This window comes from Rattus rattus, chromosome X (assembly GCF_011064425.1).
Source record: "Rattus rattus isolate New Zealand chromosome X, Rrattus_CSIRO_v1, whole genome shotgun sequence".
In the NCBI taxonomy this organism is placed as follows: Eukaryota; Metazoa; Chordata; class Mammalia; order Rodentia; family Muridae; genus Rattus; species Rattus rattus.
The window spans coordinates 2,214,372-2,240,057 of NC_046172.1; the positions used below are offsets into that span (position 1 = coordinate 2,214,372).

A 25,686-nucleotide genomic window follows, 5' to 3' on the forward strand; every position below is an offset into this window, starting at 1 on the left:
TTCTAATTAGAGCCAGGGTGAAGTCAGTCTTTATCTCCCTTCTATAACCTTACCACAATCTTACGAATCATGATAGTTTGCAATAAAACTCAGCAACCATTATAGTCATTAACTTCATGAAACCATAAGCTTGTCCCTAGAACATATAATCTTTTCAAATTCTGTATTTTTGTCATGCAGAGAAGTGCAGCAGTTTTAACGAAAATCCTAGTACTAATGGCAAAGAAAGTATAAGCAACTCAATGTAAAATGAAAAATTGGGAGAAATATTCAATGTCCACAAAAAGGAAGATATTTAACAAACAACAAACTATCTTTCCCTGACAATATTTATATTCACAAACCAGCAGTCCAATTGCCTTATAAATACTTTTTATTATTTAAATGCAAGACATGCCCTGCTGGTTGAAGTAGCTAGATCTATATAGTCCTATATTTTTTAAAAAAGGTTGATGGCCAGGTCACAGATACAAGATTAAGTAGCTCTACAGTGGTCAATCACTTCTTCAGAGAATTTCTCAGATCCTCCAATATCCCTTCCTGACAAACCTTAGCAAAACTTAAAATGAAAGTTATCACATGGCTCAGTCTCAAAACTACTTTATATTTAAAACCCAATTTTTCTTCAAATTCATAACTGATTTATAGTTCCTTCATTAAAATTAATTTTCGTTGAAAGTTTATGTAAGTTTCAACATTTCTCAATGCTCTAATATTTAGCAACAACAACAATCACAGAAAATAGAACATTGTATCTTGAAAAAAACCCAACAACTTACCTTTAAACTAGACTCATAGTCTGTGTTCACTTTGAACATAAGCCCAAGTCGTAAATGAATTTCCTTGGCTCGACAAAAGCTGGGATCAACATAAAGCACCTCCTGAAATGCTTTAATAGCCCTGAAAGAATACAGACATAAGATAGCTTAATGTTTTAACACATGTATGCATTTCTGCTTGGTAGTACAGTAAAACTCGTTTTATGCAAAGCTATTTTTACATGTCGGGTTTATTAAAAAAAAATGTATGTTTTATTTAAAAACCAAAAGGAACATTTAAGTCTTGAACCTATTAAATGCAATGAACCTAATTTCATATAAAAGGGGAAGATTAAATTTATTCCACATTATTTAAACAAACAATACCTCATGGTTTAATCAAATTCTAAATAAGTAACTAGTTTCTAGGATTTCTTGAGAGAGGTAGAGAAGAGTATATAGGAAGGTTGTAAAGGAAAGTTTAGGAACTAATCCTATTTCTAGTCTATTCAAAGTAAGTCTTTTTCTTTTTGTAAACTTTGCAGTTTGCTTTTCCATGTTCTGGTGTGCAACCCACCTGCACTCTATCTTTTACACTTTAATGAGGAGTCAGTTTTCATTTCTGTGGTAATATCCAGCAACCAGATTATATAGAAAAGATCATCCTTACTTGAAAACTCTACAGGAATGCTGACATTCATGTGGATCTATTTCTAAGTTTGTTTTTCTAGTTAAATTGGTCTGTCAGTCTCTTTTCCTCAAACTCTCATTAGATATTCATTTATTTTAAAAACGAAGAAAAAAGGTTTGATTCAAGAAGAACAAACTCAGGGAAGAGAAGCTTTTATTGAATGGACTCTTATGTTGTCATTGTTTAACTTGATCATGTTAGTGTGCCCAATGCTTAAAAGGCATATTAAACAATGACAAAATATTTTGAATTTTTAAAGTTATAATGGTAGTGGCATGAGGATGTAGTTCAGATGGTAGAGTGCTTCCTTAGCATGCGTGAAGCCCTAAGTGGGATCCTTAGTACCTCATAAACCTAGTATGGTGTTTCACAGCTATAAATCTAGTACTCAGAAGGTAGAAAGGATGAAGATAATGAGATTGGGGTCAGACTAGGCTACCATGACCCTGTTTCCAAAATAAAAATGTCTTGAATATTTGTAATTACATAGCAGGAAATAGTAAAATAACAAAAATAATATATTGAAATCATATTGGGTAGTATTTAAATCCTTCTATTAGTTAAAAACCTCTATCATCTATAATACCATATATTTGCAAAGCTTTTTATGAGCTAACGCTAGTCTTACAAATATTAAAGGTAAATACTTTGAATCTTAGATTTTCCAAACTAAAAGCTAATTCTTTATGCCATAAAATATTTCATATGTCTTTAATAGTTTTATTCTGGAGGATTGTACCTGGTCTGCTATTTAAAAAAAAAGACATATATGTGTGTGTGTGTGTGTGTGTGTGTGTGTGTGTGTGTGTGTGTGTGTGTGTGTATATATATATATATATATATATATATATATATATGCTTATTTATAATGTTAAAGACTTCTACCAGGTAGTTTAATCAGACCTATATACCTGCTTTATGACAGTACTGACTTTCTTCATCCATGTGTTAGATGATTTTATGTGGGTCTGAGAAATGTATAATATGAGAGAGAGGTGAAAGAGTCAACGGAAAAGAATAGAGAGCAAGTTAAAATTCTTATACAAAATGTTTCAAAATCAGTGCAAGCACAATGAGAGGAAGGTTGTATTATTTGTGTGTAGAGGCATCAAGTTTAGAAAGTAGGACTGAGAACTCAGTGGAAAAGAACAGTATGCAGTGTTCAGAAGCTTCTAGGGTGGTTATAATGTTTACTTATTTACCCAAGTGATGGTTGTATTAGTGTTTATTGTTTTATAATAGCACAGTGCAATAAATATTTATGATTTACACCTTTTAAGGTGTGCTAGCAAAAACTGTGAACTAGAGATGTATGTACGGGAATTGAAAGAATGCTTGCCCAACATAGGTGAAGCCTTAAATTCCAGCCCCTGCACTGAACAAACCAGGTGCATGGGAAGGTTGACTAACCCCAGCATTGAGGAAGTAGGGGCAGGAAAATTAGAAATTCAAGGTCACCCCTGGTTACCTAGCCAGTGAACTCAAGGCCAGCCTGGGATAGATGAGACCCAGTCTCAAAAAATATAAAAATCGTGACCGATACTTCACAATGTCCTTATGAGGTGAGTCAGAAAAACCGCTAAGCAATCTTCATATGTGCCAATAAAAACCCAGGCAGGTCTCGGGCACAGATATAAAACAAAAGTGGAATCGCAGAAAAGAAGTTAGCAAAGAAAAAGGGTAGAACAAAGAGTTTATGAGGAAAACAAATAAGATTACATGACATCAGTAACAACCACTTGAAAAATATTTCTTGTCTTAATTAAATTTCTCCTTTTTTGCCCTTAAATGTAGTGTTTGTGATCAGACCCTTCAGTACAGACATCTCTTCCACCTTGGTTCACAACATCACACATATACTAACATAGCTGTATTTTAAACATGATCTCTATGAGTAGACAAATAGCCTAGATTCAGAAATACTAAAAACCTAAAAACACATTAGGCTCGGGGTATGCTCGTTGTTAAGGTCTATGCCATGGACAGACATACATGCACAACCGCACGTGCAGCACACACACACACACACACACACACACACACACACACACACACACACACACACACACACACACACACACACACACACACACACACACAGAGAGACACTCCTCACCACCACTCACCACACCTTTGGTGCTACAATGTTATAGAAACAACTTTCAGCAACTCATTACTAGATTATTGATAAAAATTCCTTAAAAAGTTGTGTGTTCTGTCTTACACTTATTTCCTCAAAAAGGTAGTTTATTTAAAACTAATAACTTAATAAACATATCTCTTTATTACATTTAACATCTATGGGCAGTTGCCAGTTAGCTCCATTCTCAGTTGTTACTGTTCATCTTCAGCTGTAAAATGGCTTATGTCAAAAATTTCTGCCTGCAAATATTGGTACTCCTGCTTTCACTGTTTCTTTATACTATATTTTCCTGACCTAGAATATCTTCACTTTTCAGCCTCCTTCTAAATCCACTATTATAATCAAAGCTTACCATGTAAATTCAGTATCAACTATTTCTTAATATTAAATCTAATTCATTTTCTACCTATGGTGTACTGTCCCCAGTTTTTCTAAGTTTGTTCCTTCAGGTCTGCATCATTCTTTTCTCTCTAAATCACTCCATCAGGAAGACAACAAGTTAATAGATGCTAATCAATACCATCACTTAAAGATAACAGATATGATTATTTGTTGAGTAGGAAGAACTCTATCTAAAGTCTCGTCTTTATTGATCAAGACTCCTCTCCTGTTAACAGACATATATTTTATTCAACTATCCAAGTTGGTTTTTCTATCAAAACTTTTGTTGGTTTTTCTCATGTGACACTTCAGTTTCCATATCTTAGGAAAATAGAACTGGGGATAGGGGACGAGGGCATGAATACAACTAAAGACTATATTCAAATTTTGGTTATTATCTTACTACATTCCTATCTCTCGAAAATACATGGAGCCAGAATATGGTCTCTGTAGTATATATACATTGCTAACAAATATTTTACCCTGACAGAATTTTAAAATATGATAAATGGCTACTTAAAACTATATGAAATACTCTGATAATTCAGTTTTCAAATATGCTCCACTGGAAAAAAATTTTTGGAGGAACATATCACTGTGTCTAGTACTGTTGATTTTTTATTTTATTTTATTTTATTTTTTTTTTGAGCTGAGAACCGAACCCAGGGCCTTGCGCTTGCTAGGCAAGTGCTCTACCACTGAGTTAAATCCCCAACCCCGATTATTTTTTGATAGTCTAGAAACAACTTTTTATATCATTAAATTATTTACATGAAATTTTCTGGTTAAAGAATTGTTTCATTTAATCATGTTTTTAAAAAAAAAATTATATGAACCTAACTCAATAGCACCAATTCCACAAAAACACACATCACTAAGTATGTTTTAAAATAACGGTCACCTTTAAACAGATATCTAGAAAATCATACTACAAAAGGACAGAAGGAAGTGAGGGAAGGGTCATTTATGATCATTTAGATTGATAGCAAAACACTAACAAAATGACGCTTCCACATTGACACTTTTGTAAAGAGAAATTACTAAACCTGAAATCTCTGAAGTCAATAAAACTCTTCAGAGAGTTTCCTCAAGAACTGATGAATGGGGTAAATGAAATAATCATATATTACTTCATAGAAATTAAAGAATAGTCTAAATTAGCAATAAATCAGTAACTAATTGTTAAATTAGTAATAAAATACACATATACAATACATAAGTACTCCTATAAATATCCATTCAGAAATTTACAGGTTCTTTGTAAGGGGAAATTAGACAGATTTGATGAGCCAAAGTAGGTAAGATTTAAGGATGGGAAACGAAAGAAAAAAGCAGATCAAACAGGAAGTAGCATGAACAAAGTAGGGGGTTAAAAAATGTTTCCGGTCCCTTTAGGGGATGCTAAAAATGCTAGTTTAACTAGCTCAAAAAGTATATTTAGAAAGACTACAAGGATCATTTGAGGTTGAACTAGAAGGGGCAGGAAATAACTTAGGAAGAACACATTTCCCAGGCCTTACATTTGCCTGTGAATCACCCTCTCTCTCTAGCCCTCTTTAGAAAACCTGATTACCACTCTAATAAGTTGAACACATTTTCCACTCCCTTACTGTAAGATTTAAATATTTATCCTTAATTACTCTGAAGTTTAATCAAAACCCTTCCAAATTCTCTCTGACAATCTTTTTGTCAGTCAGACCTGCCTTAGTTAAATTTTTGATGCATTGCTAGTACAGCTTTTTTTACGATTCATTTCTACAGCATTGGGTCCTGTTTAAATTTCCTGCCTCTTCTAATTCAACCTCAAAAAAATTGAAGTATAAATTATTTAATAAACTCAGCATATGTTAACATCAACTGCTGGTAATAAAATTTTGAAGTAATAGCATGTTTGTATAATATCTCAAAACTACATGTTAAACACTAGATTTTTTTTTTATCATATTCCATGTCAAAGCCTCAGGATCATAGTACCAAAACTACATTAGGTTTAATTTTTCTCCCATTCTTTTTTATGCTATCAGAAAGCTTTAAAAACATTGCTAAAATCAACATCTATTTCTTCACTGCACTCAATGCAACAACTGAAAAAGAGCAGAAATTCCTTCACCCCTAAGAACACACAGAACTCAGTGCTGTAGAAATGAATCCTAAAAAGCTGCACTAGCAGTACATCAACATTTGTCCCTCAAAGAGAATATCCGCCTTTATTCTCCTAATCCTTTTTGATATCATATTATACCTGCCAATTACATGGCAACCTAAATTCTAAAATCCTATAAAACACACATGCACACGCACACGCGCACATACACACACCCCTTATATTTGCCACAGCAAGGCCATGCTGCTGCTGCTGCTGCTGCTACTGGAAAGAATACTAACAGAACAGGCCAGAGATTGGTGATAAGTGCTTTTAGGGAGATATGCAGACTATCTATTGAAAGAAGCAGATCCAATTCCTTCAATTATATTTTCAAAAGAGTTTTCCTCAGCTATTTTTTTCTGCTAGTCTGAATTTCCCTTTTCTTTTGATACTCTCACTTGAGGATATAGATTTTCTATAAAGGCATTTTATTTCTAAAGTAATCATAGCAACTGACCACCTTCATTCACACACATATGCACAAATAAACCATTTTGAGAGACTAATTCCTAGTTCTCTACTACACTGTGTTTCTGTCTTTCTTTCTCATTCTAGGCATCTTAGCTTAAGCTCCTAGATTTCTAAGTATTAATAACAATAATAGAGCTGACTAGTCAGAAAACACATAAAGATCTAACATTGCTCTAATGTATTAGTACCCGTCATGGCTCCTCTGGCTAAGAGGCTATAACTAAAACTAGAAAAACTAACAAATATAACTGAATGAAACAGTCCCCAAAAAAAAGAAAATCGTCTCCCAAAGAAAAAATGAACAGTATAATCTGTCAAGAAACAAACAGGTTAGCAATAAAAACGTACTTAATAAAGTTGCTACTATTAAGAATCACTAATCTGAACATACATGTTGGTTAGACACATTTTAAGACACAGAGTCTCATCAAATGCCAGGGCATTATTACTAAATACAAATTTATTTAAATACTACCAGTATCAAAAATGCAATATTCTGAGACATCTGACTCTTTGTACAGACAATTTGAAGGGCGGAGAAAAAAAAAAAAAAAAACTCTTCTAGCAACACTTCATAATATATTTCCTAGAATTTGGTGTTGAACCAAAACTTCCTAATAGCGATCACCAAATATATCACCTTAAGTAAATTATTATCAATTCAGTTTAAACTCTGAAATTCTCACCAAAAACTATTGAATGTTTTTAAATTTTGCAGTTGTTCAATTAATACCAAAACAAGTTAAATTAGAAATGTGAGATGTAGATTCAGGGAAGGGATAGGGAGGGAGCTGGCTGATCAGCAAGAAAACACACCACCAGAGCAAAAGTATAGACAACTCTTTTAGGAAACAGCCATAGAATGAGATTTAAGATGTAAGAAACAGTGGTGACATAGAGCAACAGAGAGCACTTATTTAAAGTTAAACCCTGTATTATCCTTTTATCATTCAGTTTCATTTTCCAAAGTAAAATAAAAAATGTAGAAATCATGCATAGATGAAGAATCAAAAATAAACAAACTTAACATGGTCACAAATTTATTAAGTAATAACTTTGAACTTCAGTACTAATTTTGTTCTTACCTTCAATATGGAGGCAAGGTCATAAGTTAACCACAGTTTTATGAAACCTGGCCAGTCTGAGAAACAAATACCCACTCAAACTATAGAGTTTCTTGCTTCCCCCCTTCCCTACATTATTTCCAATGGGCCATAAAGGTTTATCAATGTGCCAAAGAGAACCCTTGCAAATTCTAACTCCAAACCTACTGCCTATGCTATGTGATGGTCTGCACCTGTGATGTTACCACTTGAGGTGGCTAAGGCAGGAAGACTGCGGTGAGTTTAAAGATAGTCTGCCTTACACAGTGATACTTTGTCATAAACCCCAAAAAAAAAAAAAGGTAACAAAGAACAGGAAAGAAAGGCTGGATATGTCTTTAAATCGAGGCAGAGAGGCAGAGAGGTAGAGAGGCATAATCTGTGAGTTCCAGGCCAACCAGGGCTAAACAATTAGTTGCACTTACTAATTTAAAAACAAAAACAGTACAACAGAAAAAAAATTTATGCTTGGAGATTAATCTTGCCTATGCAAGTTAAATAGATGTAAGACATCCTCTGTTCACCTACATCATTAAGAAGAAAAGTACAAATCAACTCTAAGACTATTTCTGTAGTTCTAAACATTTACAGTTTTTAATTCCACAAATAGGATCGTTCTTAAAAATACTAGACTTAAAAATTCTTGGTTTCAAATATGATATAATAAACACTAAGGATAGAATGGTGTGATAGTTCAAATGAAAATGACTTCTATAGGCTCATATATTTGAATGTTTGGTCCACAGCTGTTGGGGAGAGTTGGGAGAGGCCTTGTAAGTGTGCCTCCCACCTTTAGATCAGGATGTAAATTCTCAGCATTTGCTCTAGTACCCGACTTGCTGTTCCTTTCTTTACTGTGATGGTAATAGACTCACTCTCTGAAACTTTAAGACCCCAATAAACTCTTCTATAAATTGAATTGGTCAAACTACCTTATTACAGCAATAAAAAAAAAAAAAAAAAACAACTAAGACAAAAAGGAAGGTATGGTGATGTATGCTAGCACTATGAAGGTGGAAAAAGGAGGATTACCTTGAGTTTCGTACTAGCATAATCTACTTAATAAATTTTGGATTAGCCAGGACTGCACAGTAAGACACTGGGTTGTTTTATTTTTTTAATTGGGGGGGGGGTGCACAGAAGGGACTATAGGGAATAAAGGTGAAGGGAGGAGGGAAATGGTGTAATTATATTTTAATTTCAAAAAATAAAAAATGTTTAAAATGGTAAAGTTTTATAAAGATAATCATAGCTTTGTAAACTTGACAAAGCAAAGCCATATTCTTCTGGATGCTTAAAATATTCTACGTTAGTATATATAAAGGTAGGGTTCTATTAATGTGTTATGTCCTTATAAATCAAAAGCCAATCAACAAGATTGAAAGCTAAGAGAGAAGAAAATTTATACTAGCAAATGCCATCCATGTCTAAAGTTTCTTTTTAAGGAAGATAAAATCATTGTCAACTGATGTAAAAGCTCTACAATATTCAGTATATCAAGTATATAATAAAGTTGTACCCACTGGCCAAAGAAGCAATCTCCTCCCACACTCACTTAGCTTTAAAAAAACAAAAAACAAACAAACAAAAAAAAACAAAAACAAGACAAAATAAATAAACAAAAAACACAGAAGAGACTAGAACAAAATCAGAATACCCACACAGGACTTTACAGTGGAGAAAAATAACGCATTTTCCATGTGATTTTCTAATTTTTCTAAAGGGGAAATTATAAAACAGTACATTGATGATTTTTGAAGCTATAATATGAATCTCCCTACTCAAGTTCTATATTCTTTTTATTAAAGCATATTACTATGTCTGGTAAATAAAAGAGAATTAGTAGAAAGAAGGTCACAGTAGTTAGGGTCCCACATTTTATGGTCTATTAAAATTTACATGCTACTGTCATAATTAACCATAATTAACTCTAAAGTTAGATGCTATTTCCCTTATTTAATATGATTAAGAACAGACGTTTAATCTGGAACTTAAGTTAACTGAAAGTGGAAATATGTGAGGCAGGAGTGTTTTGCTAACACTCTCTAGAAGTCAGTAAAGATCAAAAACAACCTAGCCATCAGGGATGTTTCTCCCCCAGATCTTGGGATCTGAGTTTTATCATACTCATTATTCAGTTCAAATAACCTAGAGGCCAGTCATCAATCCAAGACACTCCCCATTTAGCCCTCTTTGATTAGAATATTAAAGCATAAACAATTTTTAAAAGACTTTCAAATAATCTAAGATGAGTCAATACTTCTGAATCTTATCTCTGAAGATTAACACACACACATACAATCAAACAAGAAATGTAAATAAAAGCCATAGAAAATAAAACAAGCTATTTGGGAAACAATTGAAGTTAATTATCTGTATGTTATGTTAACTTACCACTGAAATGCATTGTAATGGAAGTAGACCAAACCAAGACCATATAAAAAGGCAGCATTCTACAAAGGAAGGAAAAAGAGACTTTTAAGGAAAGTGTTTATATGTAATGTATAGTATGCTGTTGATATAAATATAGTATTCACAGTTTGAACTTAAAACAGTTCTTAAAATTCCTATCATATCTTACAATATATTGAAAATATATTTTAAACACCAAAATGACAGTTAAGAGTAAGCAGATGGCATGGAATCCAATCAACTTGGAAATATAGTCTGGTTTCTATTTAATTTGTTTTAGGGAGAAAAAACTAGCAGAATTCAATCAACAAATTTAAAAGAAACATCTTTTCTTCAAAAGAAAGAAAATGCTTTGATTATGCTATCTTGTTTTTTTCCTATTGGCACATTACATATGGTTTTTGTGCTTTCCACCTCTCATTCCCTAGATAAAACTCTTAATTTTATGTTCAGTAACACTGGAGGAAAAGATTAAAATTCAACGGAAATTCCTAAGAAAAGTCTACAATGAATTTTACCATTAAAAAAAGAATTATATATCAGAATAACACCTACTGAATTATATTTAGGAGCTTAACAATTAATGAATATTCTTTTTGTAGTTTCGAAAACAAGGACTACATTTATTATCTTCATCTTACCTCTAAATAGGAACTAGCCTTTAGGTTTTTGTTATTTTGGTTTCTTTTAGTTTTGTGGAGATATGGACTTGTTTTTATTCAAGATAAGTTCTTGAATTAGAAGTAATGATCCTCCATCAGCTTTCCATGTACTAGATGACATGTACCACTACTTTATTTTGTAAAAAGGGCAAATGTTTGAGTACACATATATATTATACCAAAAATCATGCGAATCTGTTTTAGTTAAATCTTTCCTAAAAGTCAAACTTTCAAACAATCCTTTTCTCAAAATTTCTCTTAAACTGTTATAAATTTCTTTGCTTCCTTAAGCATTAAAAAATTTGAACTACGGCTGGATAGATGGCACAGCAATTAAAAACTTAATCTTCCAAAGGACCTGGGTTTAATTCCTAGCACAAGATGGCAGCTTACAATCATCTGTAACTACAGTTCCAGGAGATACATCCCTTCTTCTGACCTTCTACCAGACACACACATAGTAGACACACATTCAGGCAAAACACTAATGCCCATAAAATAAAAATAAATAAATCTAAAAAAATTGAAACTATTATTAAGTTATTTCTTTTAAAATTATGTTGAGTCATATTTTCTAAGCAATACAAACTTAGCTAAAGGTATCAGTGCTAGTTAGTAGCTTATTTGGTCAGTTAACCTAACTAAACACTTGTAAGAAAGTAAAGAAGTTAGGAAGCAAAAACAGGAGGCCATTAAAGAATGCTTTATGAAACTGATTATAGCTGTTGGCAACTGGGACTCAATCTTGCTGGGGACCTCTGGCAACAGTGAGGAACACCCTCTAAGTCATCTTGCCCTAGGTGTAAGTGAATCAGTGTACATAGCACACAGCAGTTATCCAACACTGACTATGATCTTCACATGTAGTTTTTTAATAATAATAATTTTGCTAGGACTATATTGTACATTTCCTTTGAATTCTGTGACTTCTAAAAACATCAAAAAACATTTAAGTACATTGTAAAATCTAATAATGTAGCAATTTACTTTCATTATATCCTCATTACCCCCAATTTTCTAAATGAGAACATTATATGTGGCTAAGGGATTCACAAAATTGAAGAGTTAAGAAGGTCTCAACATCCATTTTGAAAATTGATATTTAATTTTCTTTAATTTAGTAAGAACTGTTTTTAATCAAAATCATTCATTTCCTATTCCATCCTCTGAAAGAATCTGAACAATACTGATGAGGCTATGCAAAACTGACTGAAATAAAATGTATTTCCCCAACTCTCAAATAAAACATGTAATATATGACAAAGGAGGAAAGGTTTGTACAAAATGGTAATATTTTCTATTTTATAAGACAACTTCATGAGGCAGGCAGTTTCACTTATAAAGAAAAGAACTGAGGTTTAGAGAAACTAAGCAAATGCTCAAGGAGTTAGATAAATACTACACAGCAGATACAGGGTTTGACTAGATCAGCCTCTAGAGCTCACTATTTTTCTGTGTTTGTGTACTAATTGAACTTCAACAAACGAAAAATGACACAGAGAGGAATGTGAGCCACTCAGAGGCAAGAGGATTACTGTCAAGGTCAAGGCTAGCCTGCTCAAGACTAACAAACAATAAAACCTTGTCTCAAGAAAAACAAAACAAATGTTAAAAAGAGAAAGAGAATTAATTAAATACATGTACTCCCTGTATTCCCTCCAATATAAGAGATGCCAGAAATTCACTAAATACATTCCTGAATATATATGCAAAGTCATCATATCATAGAGCACTTCATAATGCTTTAACCCTTTAATACACTGCCTCATGTTGTAGTGAAGTCCAAAGGTAAAATTATGTTACTACTCTATAACTAATTTTGCTACACTTATGAATCATTCTGTCAGAATCTGTGTTTTCTGATGGTCTTGAGCAACCATTGTGAAAGGGTTGTTCGACCCCCAAAAGGAAGCACAACCAACAAGTTGAAAACTGCTACCACAGATATATATACTCGCACATCTATATTTATTCCTGTACTATTCATAGTAGCCAAGAGTTGGAACCAGCCTAGCTGCCCATCAAGAGATGAATGGGTGATGTGGTTCATATACACAAAGTTAGTTAATTCAGCTGTAAAGAAAAATGAAGTCATGATATTTATAGGAAGGGAAATCGTTGTGTTAAGCAAAATTAGTTCTGCTTGGAAACACACCTTTAATTCCAGCAGAGGCAGGCAAATCTCTGTGAGTTTAGGCCAGCCTACGGGGCAAGTTCTAGGACGGCCAGGGATTCACAGAGAGAGAGAGAGAGAGAGAGAGAGAGAGAGAGAGAGAGAGAGAGAGAGAGAGAGAGAGAGAGAGAGAGAGAGAGAGAGAGAGAGTGTGTGTGTGTGTGTGTGTGTGTGGTGGGGGGGGGTGCTACATGTTCTTCCTCATTCGAAGATTATAAGAATGGTAGTTTAAAGCCATACACACATGTGTGCTTTTTAACTTAAATTTTTGATGAGGAAGTAGCAGTGTCAGAGTAACTAAAAAAGCATTTCTCCTTTTCTTTTTGTAAATGTTTCCTTTGTGAGTCAAAAGTGCAGAAAAGATTAAGTATAGGCTAGAGTTGGATGAAAATGATTTTGAAAACATCTTCTCTTCCCTCCTCCTCCACCCACAGATATACACAAATATACCATACTATTTCACTTTTACAGAATTTCCAGGCTTGAAAAGGATAAGACATTTTGAACAGACAAGCTGGTTATCAGAGATTCATATGTCTGTTAGCATAAAAAACAATAGGATATAAAAAAATATAGCCAGACAATAACAACTTTGGTTCCTATAGAAGAGAAGGGAAAGTTAAATCAATAGACTAGAGGATAAAAATATTTTAAGGGCAATGAAAATTCACTGTATGCTACCACAATGGCAGAGTCAAGTAGTTACACATTTTCCTAAGGCAATGGAATATACTACACAAAGTGAACCCTAATATATACTCTATGGGCTTTTCATGAAAATGATATATCAAATGTTAAGTTTACTGAAAGCAACAAATATACCACTATTAATAACAAAGGTGATTTAGAACTCTGTCCTCCAAGCATAACATAGTCATTGTGGTCCTGATATCAGGGTAGATATGTGATTATCTGCACAAGACCCTCACAAGACTGGGCCCATTAGCATTCTTTTGTAGAAAGAGTTGGGACCTTCACAAGGTTAGGAAGCCACACAAATAATAAAAAATAGCCATTTCTGGGATAAGAAGACTACTTTCTGGTAGTACAGTTGCCCTATGTTCCCCATGCTCTTGAAGTAACCCCTCACACTCAAGCTCCTCAAAGTCTTACAATTAAACCATGATGGACTTGAGTGGAATTGTTTCTTTAGTCTGTAGTTGCCCTCTTCCCCCAATCTGTGATGATACAAATAGACTTCCTAGAAAACATCTCACAAAAGCAAGGTATACACGTACAGACGTGGGGTAGATAGGTGTTTGCTATGACACTGAACCTGATGTAAAAAACAAAACAGTACAACAGAACTGTCCATATTTTTCGATTGAGGCTTTAAACCACCATCATGTCTTAGTGGATAAGATATAAACTTTCATTTCTAATTTTCATGTGCTCATCAAAGTAAATGTCAAATGCAGGATAAACATCTGCTTTTCCCCTGAACCTGTCTACCATCAATTGATAAGCAAGGCCCCAACTCTGTTTCCCCAAGGGTGTGAAAGTAGGAAAACAGAAACAGGCCCATGCTGAAAAGGGGAAAAGAATTGCTGCCTAATAACAAGCACTAACCTGTAAAAAACAAAACTGATCATAAATGGGCATGATAGTCTTTCTATAGTTTTCTTTAGGAACCTCCATAATGCCTCAGTTACTTTACATTCCCAGAATATACTTCATATATTCACTGGTCATTTATTCTTCATTCTTTAAGGATTAGGTTTTCTGGGTTGTTGTTTGTTTTAAATAGGGTATCATAAAGCCTAGGCTGGCCTCAAACTTCCTATAATGGTCAAGGATGACCTTAAATTCTAATCTTCTGATCTCTACCTCCAAAGCACTAGAGTGATAGGCTTCCACCAAAATGCACCATTTATGTTGTGTTATATTAGAACCAAGCTCTGTGCATGTTGGGCAAACATTCTACCATTGGAGCCTTATCCCAAGACCATTGATTGGTTGATGTTATTTTATTTATTATTATATTTTTTGACAAAGAGAAAATGTTACATAAATTTTTTTAACAAAAAATTCTGGAAAAACTAGTTAACAACTTAAATGAGCACAGAGACTATTGTCAGAGACAAATTGTAAAGTATTACACTGAATAGGTACAAAATAAAAGCATTTCCTCAAAAATCTAGAACCAAATAAATATGACCACTCTCATTTCATATAACACTAGAAATGTTAGCCAGGACAAGTGAAAAAGCAAAACAAGACTAGCAGAAGGAGAAGTTAAGCTGCACTTGTTTATAGATGGTGTGGTTCTATGTTCAGAATAACCTAAAGACTTTTAAAGATTATTAGAACTGGTAAGTGAATTCTGTAAGATTATAGAATATGGCAATTTACTATTATGAAAATAAGTCCTATATTCTAAGACACTGAAACTTTTGCTGGACCTCACAGCTAGTTAATAATCCACTTGTTTGTTTAACCTGTAAGAGAACAACTTAATAACCAACCTTACTTGTAAGTGCATCACTAGTGTGCAGAGACAGGGAGATCCTAGGAGCTTATTTACTAGCTGGGTTGGCTGAGCATGATAAAGCTCCAGGTAAAATGAGAGATTTCATCACAAAAGAATGTTGGGAAGAAATAAGGAAGGCAGCCAACATCTTACTCTGGCCCCTGCATGCATGTGCACAAACATTTGTGTGCTACATGTTACATGCCACTCAACACACCAGACGCCCACTAGGGGTGTGAGGGATATAATGATAAGAATCTTATATTCATGAGAAGCTACAAAAAGTAAAATATCTAGGAAGAAATTTAACTATAGAAATAAAAGACATTCCCAATAAAAATTACAAAACATTGATGAAAGAATCTGTTGACACCAAAAGATAGATGTTTCATCTTCGTAGACTACAATAATAATGTCAAATGTCCAAACTACCCAAGGTGATTTACATATTACAGTCATGTCTTCAAAATAACAATGAGAAATAATAATAGAAAATGTAAATTCATGGAAGTATAAAGACCACCCCCCCAATGATATGGAAAGTTAGTTAATAAAAGATGAGGTCTAGCTAATTTTAAATTATGCTCAGAAGAAGTAGCAATGTACACAGACAAAAGGTAAGAGTTCCCAAGAAGAAATCCATGTAATTAAGATGCAACTGACTCCTCACAAAGAACCAAAAACATTAACAGAGAAAGGGCAACTTCATTAATACATTGATTCTGGTAAAGTAAGAATCTCTATGCAAAGGATTAAAATTGGACTATTATCTCTAACCTTGTGCAAAAATCAACTCAAAATTAAACAGACATATATTTAAGACATGAAACTATGGAGCTACTAGAAAAATAAACTCAGGAAAAAAAATATCATTAGTATAAACAATGATTTTGGAAATAATGCACAGGAAAGTCCAGAAAAGATAAATAGGTTTCCATAAAACTAAAAAGCTTTTGTATAGCTAAGGAATCGATCAGTAAAAGTGACAATACAAAGCAGCTGGCAGTAGTATACATCTTTAATCTCACTGAGCACTAGGGAGGCAATGCAGTGTAGATTTCTGAATTCAAGGCCAGCCTGGTCTACAGAGTGAATTAAAGGACAGTCAGAGAAACCAATGATTAATATCCAGAATATATAGTGACTTCAAAATTCTTAGAGGAAAAACAAATATATAAACAAAGGGATGAAAATGTAACCCAGTTTTCAGGTGCTTGTCAGGCAAGTATAAGGCTTTGAGTTCAATCCTTAGTACCACACAAACCATTAACCCAAGCACTTGCTAGGTGAAAACTGTTAGTTTGGCTGTTTCAGTTTTCAATTATTTCATATGCAATCAGATCGGCTCTGGTCAATAAAATGTCAACAATCTAATCCTTTAAAGTAAAATGCAAAGTAGTTAAATAGAAGACAACAAAACGATACTAATTTCCCTCTTCTAATCTCTTTCCTGCAGAAGTAACACTTAAAAAAAAAAAAGAGTAAGCTCTAATCTTTTTTTATAACCAACAATAAATGTGCCAACAAAAACAAATAAGCATGGAAATGTGTACCAACCTTCCAGTAGTCAGACTGTAAACTGTAGTACCTCTGGTATGCAGATAATGCTAAAAGAAAATAATTGTGAGTCAATTATGTTTGACTTTATGTAAAAGTCTTAAGAAATATTACTATATAGTAGGTTATTACTAAGCTCTTGCCTTTGATGATAAACACTGATTTCTCACTTGAACCCACAAGATAACTAAAGCAGGATAAAACCTTGATATAGTTGCCTTAATTTTGTGTATCTTCCTTACTTTGGATCACCCACTTAACTCTACAGGCACACATTTAGGAATATCTGTCCAAAAATTTGTGATATGAAACCCATCTCCCCAAACCTACCCTCTCCACGAGGAACCTCAAGGAACAAAGATAAGAAATAACTCAAACATGTTACTGTCATCATTTGCATCCTATAAAAGATTTGTTCTAAACTTAGAGTCACCCTGGATTTTTAGAAAAGGAGAAACTATTCTTATCCAGATCACTCTATGAAATTACCATCAAGGTAGGAACAATCCTTGGTGTTTCTTAGGCAATGTGATCAAAAACAGATACATAAATTCTCCATCAAAAGTAGGGGCCATGCAGGTCAGACTTAAACAAGCTATTTGTACATATAGAGGTTCTAGTTATGGAACTTTTAATTCTTAAAACAGAGAGTTAAATTACCAACTTTCTAAAGCATCAAGCAACAAAAGAAACAGGGGGTAGGGAAAACAATAAAATAAATGATAAAATGAAGAACACCATCCAAAGGCAAACACTCTTTAAAAGATTGGAAATGTTGCTTTCATGAGGGAGAAAGAGAATTCTAAACAATCAAGACAGGATGCTCTAGAAAAATAAAATTTGGAAAACTTCCAGAATAATGTAATAGAAGGATATGATTAAGAAGTTTAAGAGACCTCTCAAGAATGAACAAACAAGCAAACAAACCAGAAGTCATTTACTGGAGTGCTAACGTATCAGTAACAGTGGTCCAAAAGAAAGACCAGAAACAAAAGATATAATTTAAACAATAATTCTGTGACACTACTTGGAAAACCTGTCCTTGCTAAAGCACCAACTCTTCACTTGGGCCCACAAGCTATCAATAGGATTAAAAGACTAAAATATCTGTCTTCATTTTGTATTTATGTCCTTTACTTTGCCTCATATTTATTCCTCGCTTTCCAATGTATGCTTAACCTAACTCATCATTCCTGTCAAGGTTAAAGACAAACATAAGTTATTTTTGAAAACCTCCAGTTGCCTTAGATTTAAAAAAACAAAACTTTCCAGGAAAGATATTTCCCCTCCCAATAAAAGCAATTATCCAGGAAAGTGAGGTGTAGACATCAGATTGATAACAATTTATCCAACCACCCTGTAAAACCAGAGCTGAGACAAAGGAGGACAAGACATAACCTTAACCAGGACTGCTTAATTATGCTACCTCTTGCTCTCTAGTGAAACCTAAGCTCCATGTCAGAAAGACAGACCCATGGAGCCACTGATCTCCTTTACCTGTTTTCACACTATGGCTACAATGACTAGGTCTCCTTTCCACTTTTCATCATTATTCATCTCTGGTAACTAACTAGTGGACTAAGACCCAGCGTAGCCTGTTGGGGTTCTAAGAGCTTGGACTTCTACCCCTAAAAACCGCAGGTACGATTTTAGAAAATTCCAAGAAAGCTATAGGTTACTAGACTAAAAAGGCCTACAACAGATGTTAAGCCTAGAAATAAGGCAAGTGAATATTTTCAAACTTCTAAAGAAAAGTTATCTCCAACAATATATTAAGATATCCACATTGTTAGTTCAAGAGAATAAAAATATTTTTTTCATATATGCAACAACTCAACCAAAATTAACTTCCAGAATCTAGGTATCAGCAAGCCTATGATCACTGAAGTTAGGGCCTCCTTACAATCCATAAGCTTATAAAGCTGGAAACTGAAACTATAGGACTTTTTTGATTACTAGTCACAAAAAAGAGGGATCTGTAATTTATCTCTTGCCTTGGCAGAGATTACTATCTAGGTAGAGGCTTTCTGATAAAGCACTTTGAAAATAATAAATCCTACCTAAATGTAGGTGGCACAATGGTCTCTTTCTTATTCAGTGAAAATGCTTTCCTTCTCAATGGTTCCTTTGGCCACTGCCTACTCCCATCCCCTGAAAATAATAAAGTATATCTTCTATACTGTACTCTTGAGTGTCTTGTCTGTATTCTTCTGAAAAAGATCCCAAGGCCTACGGAATCAAGGGGAGGCCAGAGAGAAATCTAATAATAACAAAACCTTTCCTGAAGAAAATACTGGTAAATGTTTCTCTAAGAGCATAATACATATCAACAAAGAGGACACAATTCATTAAAAACTAGGAGACATAAATGAGTCTTTAAAAACACCAAGACAAAGTGAAATCCTAAGATACCAACTATACATGAAGTTCAGGGACAGAGGCCTATCCTTAGACTCTACTGCCATCTGTAACTTCTTTCTCAATTTGAGAACTAAAGATCCACATAAACCTAGACCAGATTCTCATCTAGGACCATATTTTTATTAACTGTGTACAGTCTGATGAACTCTTTGTGTCAGCTCTATAATACTAGAAAATGGACATGACGCAGCATCCCTACACAGACAAGTATTAGGTACTCTGTTCTGATTTACTTTTTAAAATCATCTACTTTTTATTCCAGAGTTTAAAATCAGCTCCTTATATTCCAGAGTTTCTAGTATTTGGCTGTTAAATCTTGCCCAATATCCTAACTAGTTTTAACAAGATTGACAAATGCCCTAGTCCACTCTCTTCCTCAAAAAGGGCTCTTGTAGGGGCTAGAGATGGCTCAGTGAGAACAAACTGTCCACAGGTCACAGGTTCAATTCCAAATACCCATATAGTAAGTGGGACTGTAACTACAGTTCAAAAGGATCAGATGCCCTCTTCTGGCCTCTGTAGGCACCAGACATGCATGTGGTACACACACATACATGTAGGCAAACTCCCATGCACCTAAAGAGAGGGGAGGGGCACACTCATAAACTGCTAAGTAACCAGAAGCTAGACCAGGAACCAGAAACTCTTGTACTCCCAAATCCTCTTGCCCCAGCCTCAAATGTTGTACTTTTAATATCATGAGACTTGGCACTTCGTTCTTTTTTCCCAAACTAGGCAATATATTATAAGAAAAAAAATTTAATTGTGGTTCTAAGAAAATGAAAAAGAACTAAGGAAATATTGACGTTTTGGACAGGGTGCACCTATGGGAAAAAAAGTAGAGGATAACTCACGAAAACACAGGCTGCACTGGTATTGTTCCACTTCTTAGCCTGTGTAGCAATTGTCATTTCTAATATTCAATAAACTGTACATATATTCTTAAGATATTCTTTTATGTCTATGCAGCTGAATATTTGAATCCAATATGGAAATTACTTGCTTCTAGAACTTTCTATACAGTAACCCAGAACTTTCTATGCAATAACTTCATCTATAAAATGCCACATAGGAAGAAAAAATTTTGAAAAAAAATTTTTTAACTTGCTTTTAAACACAGTACTGAAGTAAAAAGGGTGTAAACAATAAGTATATATTTTATCTAGCAGGTCAAAGCGTGGGTCTAATTCTTGAACAATTAGGGGAAGTGAGTCAAAACACATTACCACATACCTTAACGAGTTATTCTTTTCATTTGATATTAGTCTTTCTTTTCCAATAAAAATTTCATTAACCAACGTATTAAACTATGAACTTTTTAAAAATTTAAAAATTAAAACATAAAAATTAAACTATGAGTTAAGTTTTCCATATTTGAAAATTCACTTTCAAAATTAGGAATTCTTGAAGAAATCATAACATCATACAAATTAAATGACACTGAATTAACGAGAAAAACACTGTTTATTGATAGTTGGTAGAAACATGACATCTATACAACAATGTTGTCAATTACTAAATAAATATGAAACATCAAATTCAAAGTCAGAGTTGATACTGTAAATTGTAGGGAGAGTTATAAATGAAGCACGTCTTCCATCTATCTTACTATTCAATTACATACTTTCTTAGTAACTACACTCTACCTCTATTAGGTATCTTATTTTATTTACCTCCATTGGCATCTTATTTTAAGATACTAATAAATTTTGTGTTTAATCCAGATAAATCAGTGAGATCCTATAAAGGTTACAAGTACCTACCACCTGGGTCCTTCAAGCAGACCTCAATCTTTATCTATTAAAAGAAGTTCTTAGTTTACTGTCACAAGGTATTTCAAAGAATAGAGAATATAGAAATGCTTCGTTTCAATATCCTTATTTTTCAAATCTGTATCAGAATGGCTGTAACAAATGCATCAAAAACACAGATTTTTGCTAGCCAAACTTATTACCAATTACTAGAAAATAGACCTTTAGTTCTTACACTGTATTTATATTATATACTACATTTATAGTATAAGATACAATGGAGTATTGTCATTTAACCAAAGAAAGCATGCTCAGGCCAAATGATGTAAGATTTGTGCAAAGTACCAAATCTTAGCACAATTAATTACTGGAAGGAAGTAGTAAAAAGAGACAAATCTATCACTGGTTAAAATTTTTCAAGGAGTCTTATATTTGGGAAAACTACCTCAACATGAAATATGAATCAGTTATTTTTAAGGTTTTAATGTTCTCATACTAATATAATAATAACTATTATTATACTCCAACTAAATTGTACTTTTTTGAAATTGCCTCCCAAGTCAACCTTTTAAAATACTTTAATAATAATTTAAATAATTTCAACCTTTTTAATAACTGGCCAAGGCTATAATGGCCTCATTTTTCCCTCAATGCAATACTAGTTTTAGTCTCCAGATTCCACATGTCATAATCCTAAAGTCAATTTCTTATTAAACAAAGGCTATACTCCCTTCCATAGGAATCTAATGTACATCTATGGGTCTCAACTTTGCTATAATCTCTATCCCCTACTCTTTTTAGAGCAAATTCCTAAAAGTAAAACGTTGAGGTGCGGTCTGTTGCTAATAACCACTATAATGCTGAAGAGTGGCTCCCAAGGTCTGGTTGCCTCAGGGATGAGACAATCCTCACATTCATCAAGTGATGCTATGCAACCTTGCTCCATAATTTAAAACTACTGGTTGAAAAAAAAGATGCCTATAGCCTATAGCTGGGTAGAACGGAGGTAGGCAGGACTTCCTATTCTGGGCTTGGGGTCTAGGACCAAGAGGGGATAAGAGAGAGGGGGGAAAGAAAAGAAGCCACTATAGGGTAGGTGAATCATGAAAACATGGCCATGAGAAATGGCCAGGTGGAGTTAAGAGCATCCCAGATCAAATAAGGCAAATAATATCTAGGGGTTATTTACAGAGAAGTAGACAGAATAATATAGACATCTGCCCAGCTCTAGTGCTTTAAAGGCTTATTATAATATAAAAGGGTTTTTTTGTCTTTAATCTGGGAACTGCATGATCAAAGGCAGGGTAGAAACCACCAACTATGGTTAAGACATATTTAGCACCCAACACAGATTGTCATACATAAATTAATTGTTCTTAATATAAAGGATGAATTAATAAGGCAGCTATATATTTTCAGCTTATGCTATTTCCAAATAACCACACAGAAGAAAAAGATTTATCCAAAACTACAACTCAATAGCTAAGCAGTTAAATGATCTACCTTTACCTCCTATGCTAATCTGGCTAGCTCCCAGCCCCATCCAAATAAATCCAGTGCATACAGATATTTAGTGTAACCTCGTTTAAATGTTATCACTTGTAAGAACAATTTTCCTTTACTGTGGAGTTTTCTTTTTGTACTGGGGAAGGACAAGCACCTTTTAAAATTCCTGTATGAGTAAATGGTGTAATTTGGCACCTTAGATCCTTGAAAAAGGCGAATCTCAGAGGAGTAACTCCTACATTCAGAGATATAACTTAGTCTTCTTGGTGAAAAACATTTAAAAACATAAAACTAGGTTTATTTAAGGTTCAAGCTCATATGTTTCTCTCCCTGTATTACCTACCTTTCCAGTAACAATAATTGTATGCATGTATGTATGCATGTATGTTTTGTGGCTTTGTTTAGTTCCACAAAAATCCATGTATATAGAATATAGGGAGATATATATGAGTTAACAAGAAAACAGATTACCTTTTGGATACTCTTCCAATAAGAGGTTGAAGTGACCTAATTGACAAAAGAAATCAGACTCCACTTTTCCTTCAGCTTTTAAGATCAGAGATTCGTAGCAGCGAACAGCCTAAGGGGGGAAAAAACACAAATGTTTAAGACATAGATAACAATCCTAAAAATACATTCCTCCATAAGATAATGTATATATCTATACTCCAAGAGATCGATGTATTTTTTCTTGTATCTCAATATAATACCATTCTTTAAAAGAAATAGCTTCTTTAAGTATTTATCAGCGATTCCACTAATTAGGGCATAAATGTCTTTCCCATTACAAAACTGTAACAATAGTTGACAAATGAAATAAAGGAGCACTTTAACAAATGACAATTCTATCCATAAATTACAAATCTAAACTATTATCGTAATCTCTGCTCATACAAACAAACCTATTTTCAAATCAAATATTATCCATTTTTCCTACAAACATGGAGAACTTAATTCAATTATGTGAGAATTCATACAATCTCTGTAGTAAGAGCAGCTACCATTTTATATTCAATGTTTTGCTTTAGCCAAAATCTTTACCAGATTTAAAATACCTTTTAATTGGCTTTTCCTTATTATGAAGTAAGTTAAACACATTAATTCTATCTTACACTTCCAAAATATTTATATACCTTTACTCTCACATTTCCTTTCTCGGAAAACAAAAAGGCTGTTAATTCATTTGAACTCTACAGAAAACAAATGATAGATCTGAGTTTGATGACATACTCCAGTTGTCTAACACTACAGATCTTGGGGAACTTTTCTTACCTCAATTTTAAGAGACCTGACAAAATGATAAAGATGTCAAAACTGGACCCTGAGATAAATCAGTAAGTGCTTATAGCATGAGCCTGACAACCTGAGTTAAGATCTCCAGAATCCATATAAGAAAGTCAGACCGTCCTATGACCTCTGCAGTTGCACATAAGTTCCCTCATACACAAGCATGTACACACACAAAGACAGACAGGAAGACAGGGAAAAGGAAGGAAGAAAAAAATTTCTATAGCAGTTTACACACAGAATTTGGCATAGTAGAATCTCAAATCTCTAAGTATCTCTCAGGTTTAGCACATACAAAGACAGAAACTCAAACAGTTTCCATACCATTAAAATATCATTTCACACTATTTTTCATACAAATTTCCTGCAATGACTACTAGAAGGCCTTAATTTTCCTTATGACACAGAGCCTTGAAGCGTAGAGAATCAAACAGTTTAAAAATGTATGCTAAAATTTACTATCCCAACAAAGGTTACCTATCAACAAGTCAAATAAACCGATCAAAAACAAAGGTAATTCCAGGTTGATCCTACTATATTTAAAGTCAAGAGCCACGGAAAAAAAAAAAAAAAAAGTCTTTAGTTTTATTATACCCTTTTAACAGCTAAAATGTATATGCCAAATCACAAACACAGAGAACCACTAACCAATCCACATCTCTATAATTAAAAGGGTCTGAATTCTATAGTGAAGTCTTGGGAATTACTATAATTTAAAGGTGCAAATTTCCAGAGTCTCCTTATATACCTCTATATAATGGATTGTTTGAGTATAAAATACAATTTAGTGCACGTTAAGAGAAATTGATTATTGACTACAATGCGGAAATCCTAATTTCATAGTAAATGTTTTTAAACCTAATAATAGTATTGTAAATAGCCAAGAAATCGTTTTGTATTTTAGTTTTTCTCATTGTTTTTATACGTACACATGCGAAGGCGTGTGTGTGGTGTGTGTGTGTGTGTGTGTGTGTGTGTGTGTGGACAGACAGAGGGGAGAGAGGAGAGGAAGGAAAGAGAGGGAGAGTGAGAGGGTGTGAGAGAGTGTGAGAGTGCTACAAGAACAAGTGCTCTTGAATACAGGTCAGTCAGTCTAATTACTTTTAATATATATACTAGGCTGGGAGTTACAGCTTAGTGATTTGTAGAATGCTTGGCTAACAATATATACAAGGCCTTATGTTCCTCTATTATAGAAAAATACATTCATAAGCATTATTATATAAATCTTTTTATGTTCAGTACCTAACATGAAAGTAAATACTTTCGAAGCATATAAGCATCATATAAACAACATTATTTAATTTAAAGGATTAAGTGAAGCGGCCGGATAACATACAAGTACAAGGAACAATATAAATGGAACCCACACTTTGCACTTAAGGGGCCACGAACCTGTGGCTAGATAGGTCAAATGCCCCAGGGGAGACCCAATACTATTATTTTGCTAAATAGACATAGTATTAGAACAACTTCTCTTTTTTTTAAAAGATTTATTTATTATATATAAGTATACTGTAGATGTCTTCAAACACACCAGAAGAGGGTATCAGATCTCATTACAGATGGTTGTGAGCCACCATGTGGTTGCTGGGATTTGAACTCAGGACCTCTGGAAGAGCAGTCAGTGCTCTTAACCACTGAGCCATCTCTCCAGCCCATTAGAACAATTTCTAATGACTGTTTGCTATATCCAGAGACCAGTACATCTCTAAACTCTCAACAAAGAAACTTTTTTCCAGACATAATGGAGC

General features: G+C 33.8%; 1 protein-coding gene across 1 annotated transcript in view; it reads right to left on the reverse strand.

The window, feature by feature from the left end:
- Nucleotides 1-25,686, reverse strand: part of LOC116888872 (lysine-specific demethylase 6A-like) — a 118,676-nt gene that overhangs the window by 44,848 nt on the left and 48,142 nt on the right. The window contains 4 exon segments of the mRNA XM_032890136.1: nt 780-900; nt 10,088-10,146; nt 16,968-17,017; nt 23,117-23,225. Of these exon segments, the coding sequence (XP_032746027.1) occupies nt 780-900; nt 10,088-10,146; nt 16,968-17,017; nt 23,117-23,225 (339 nt within the window).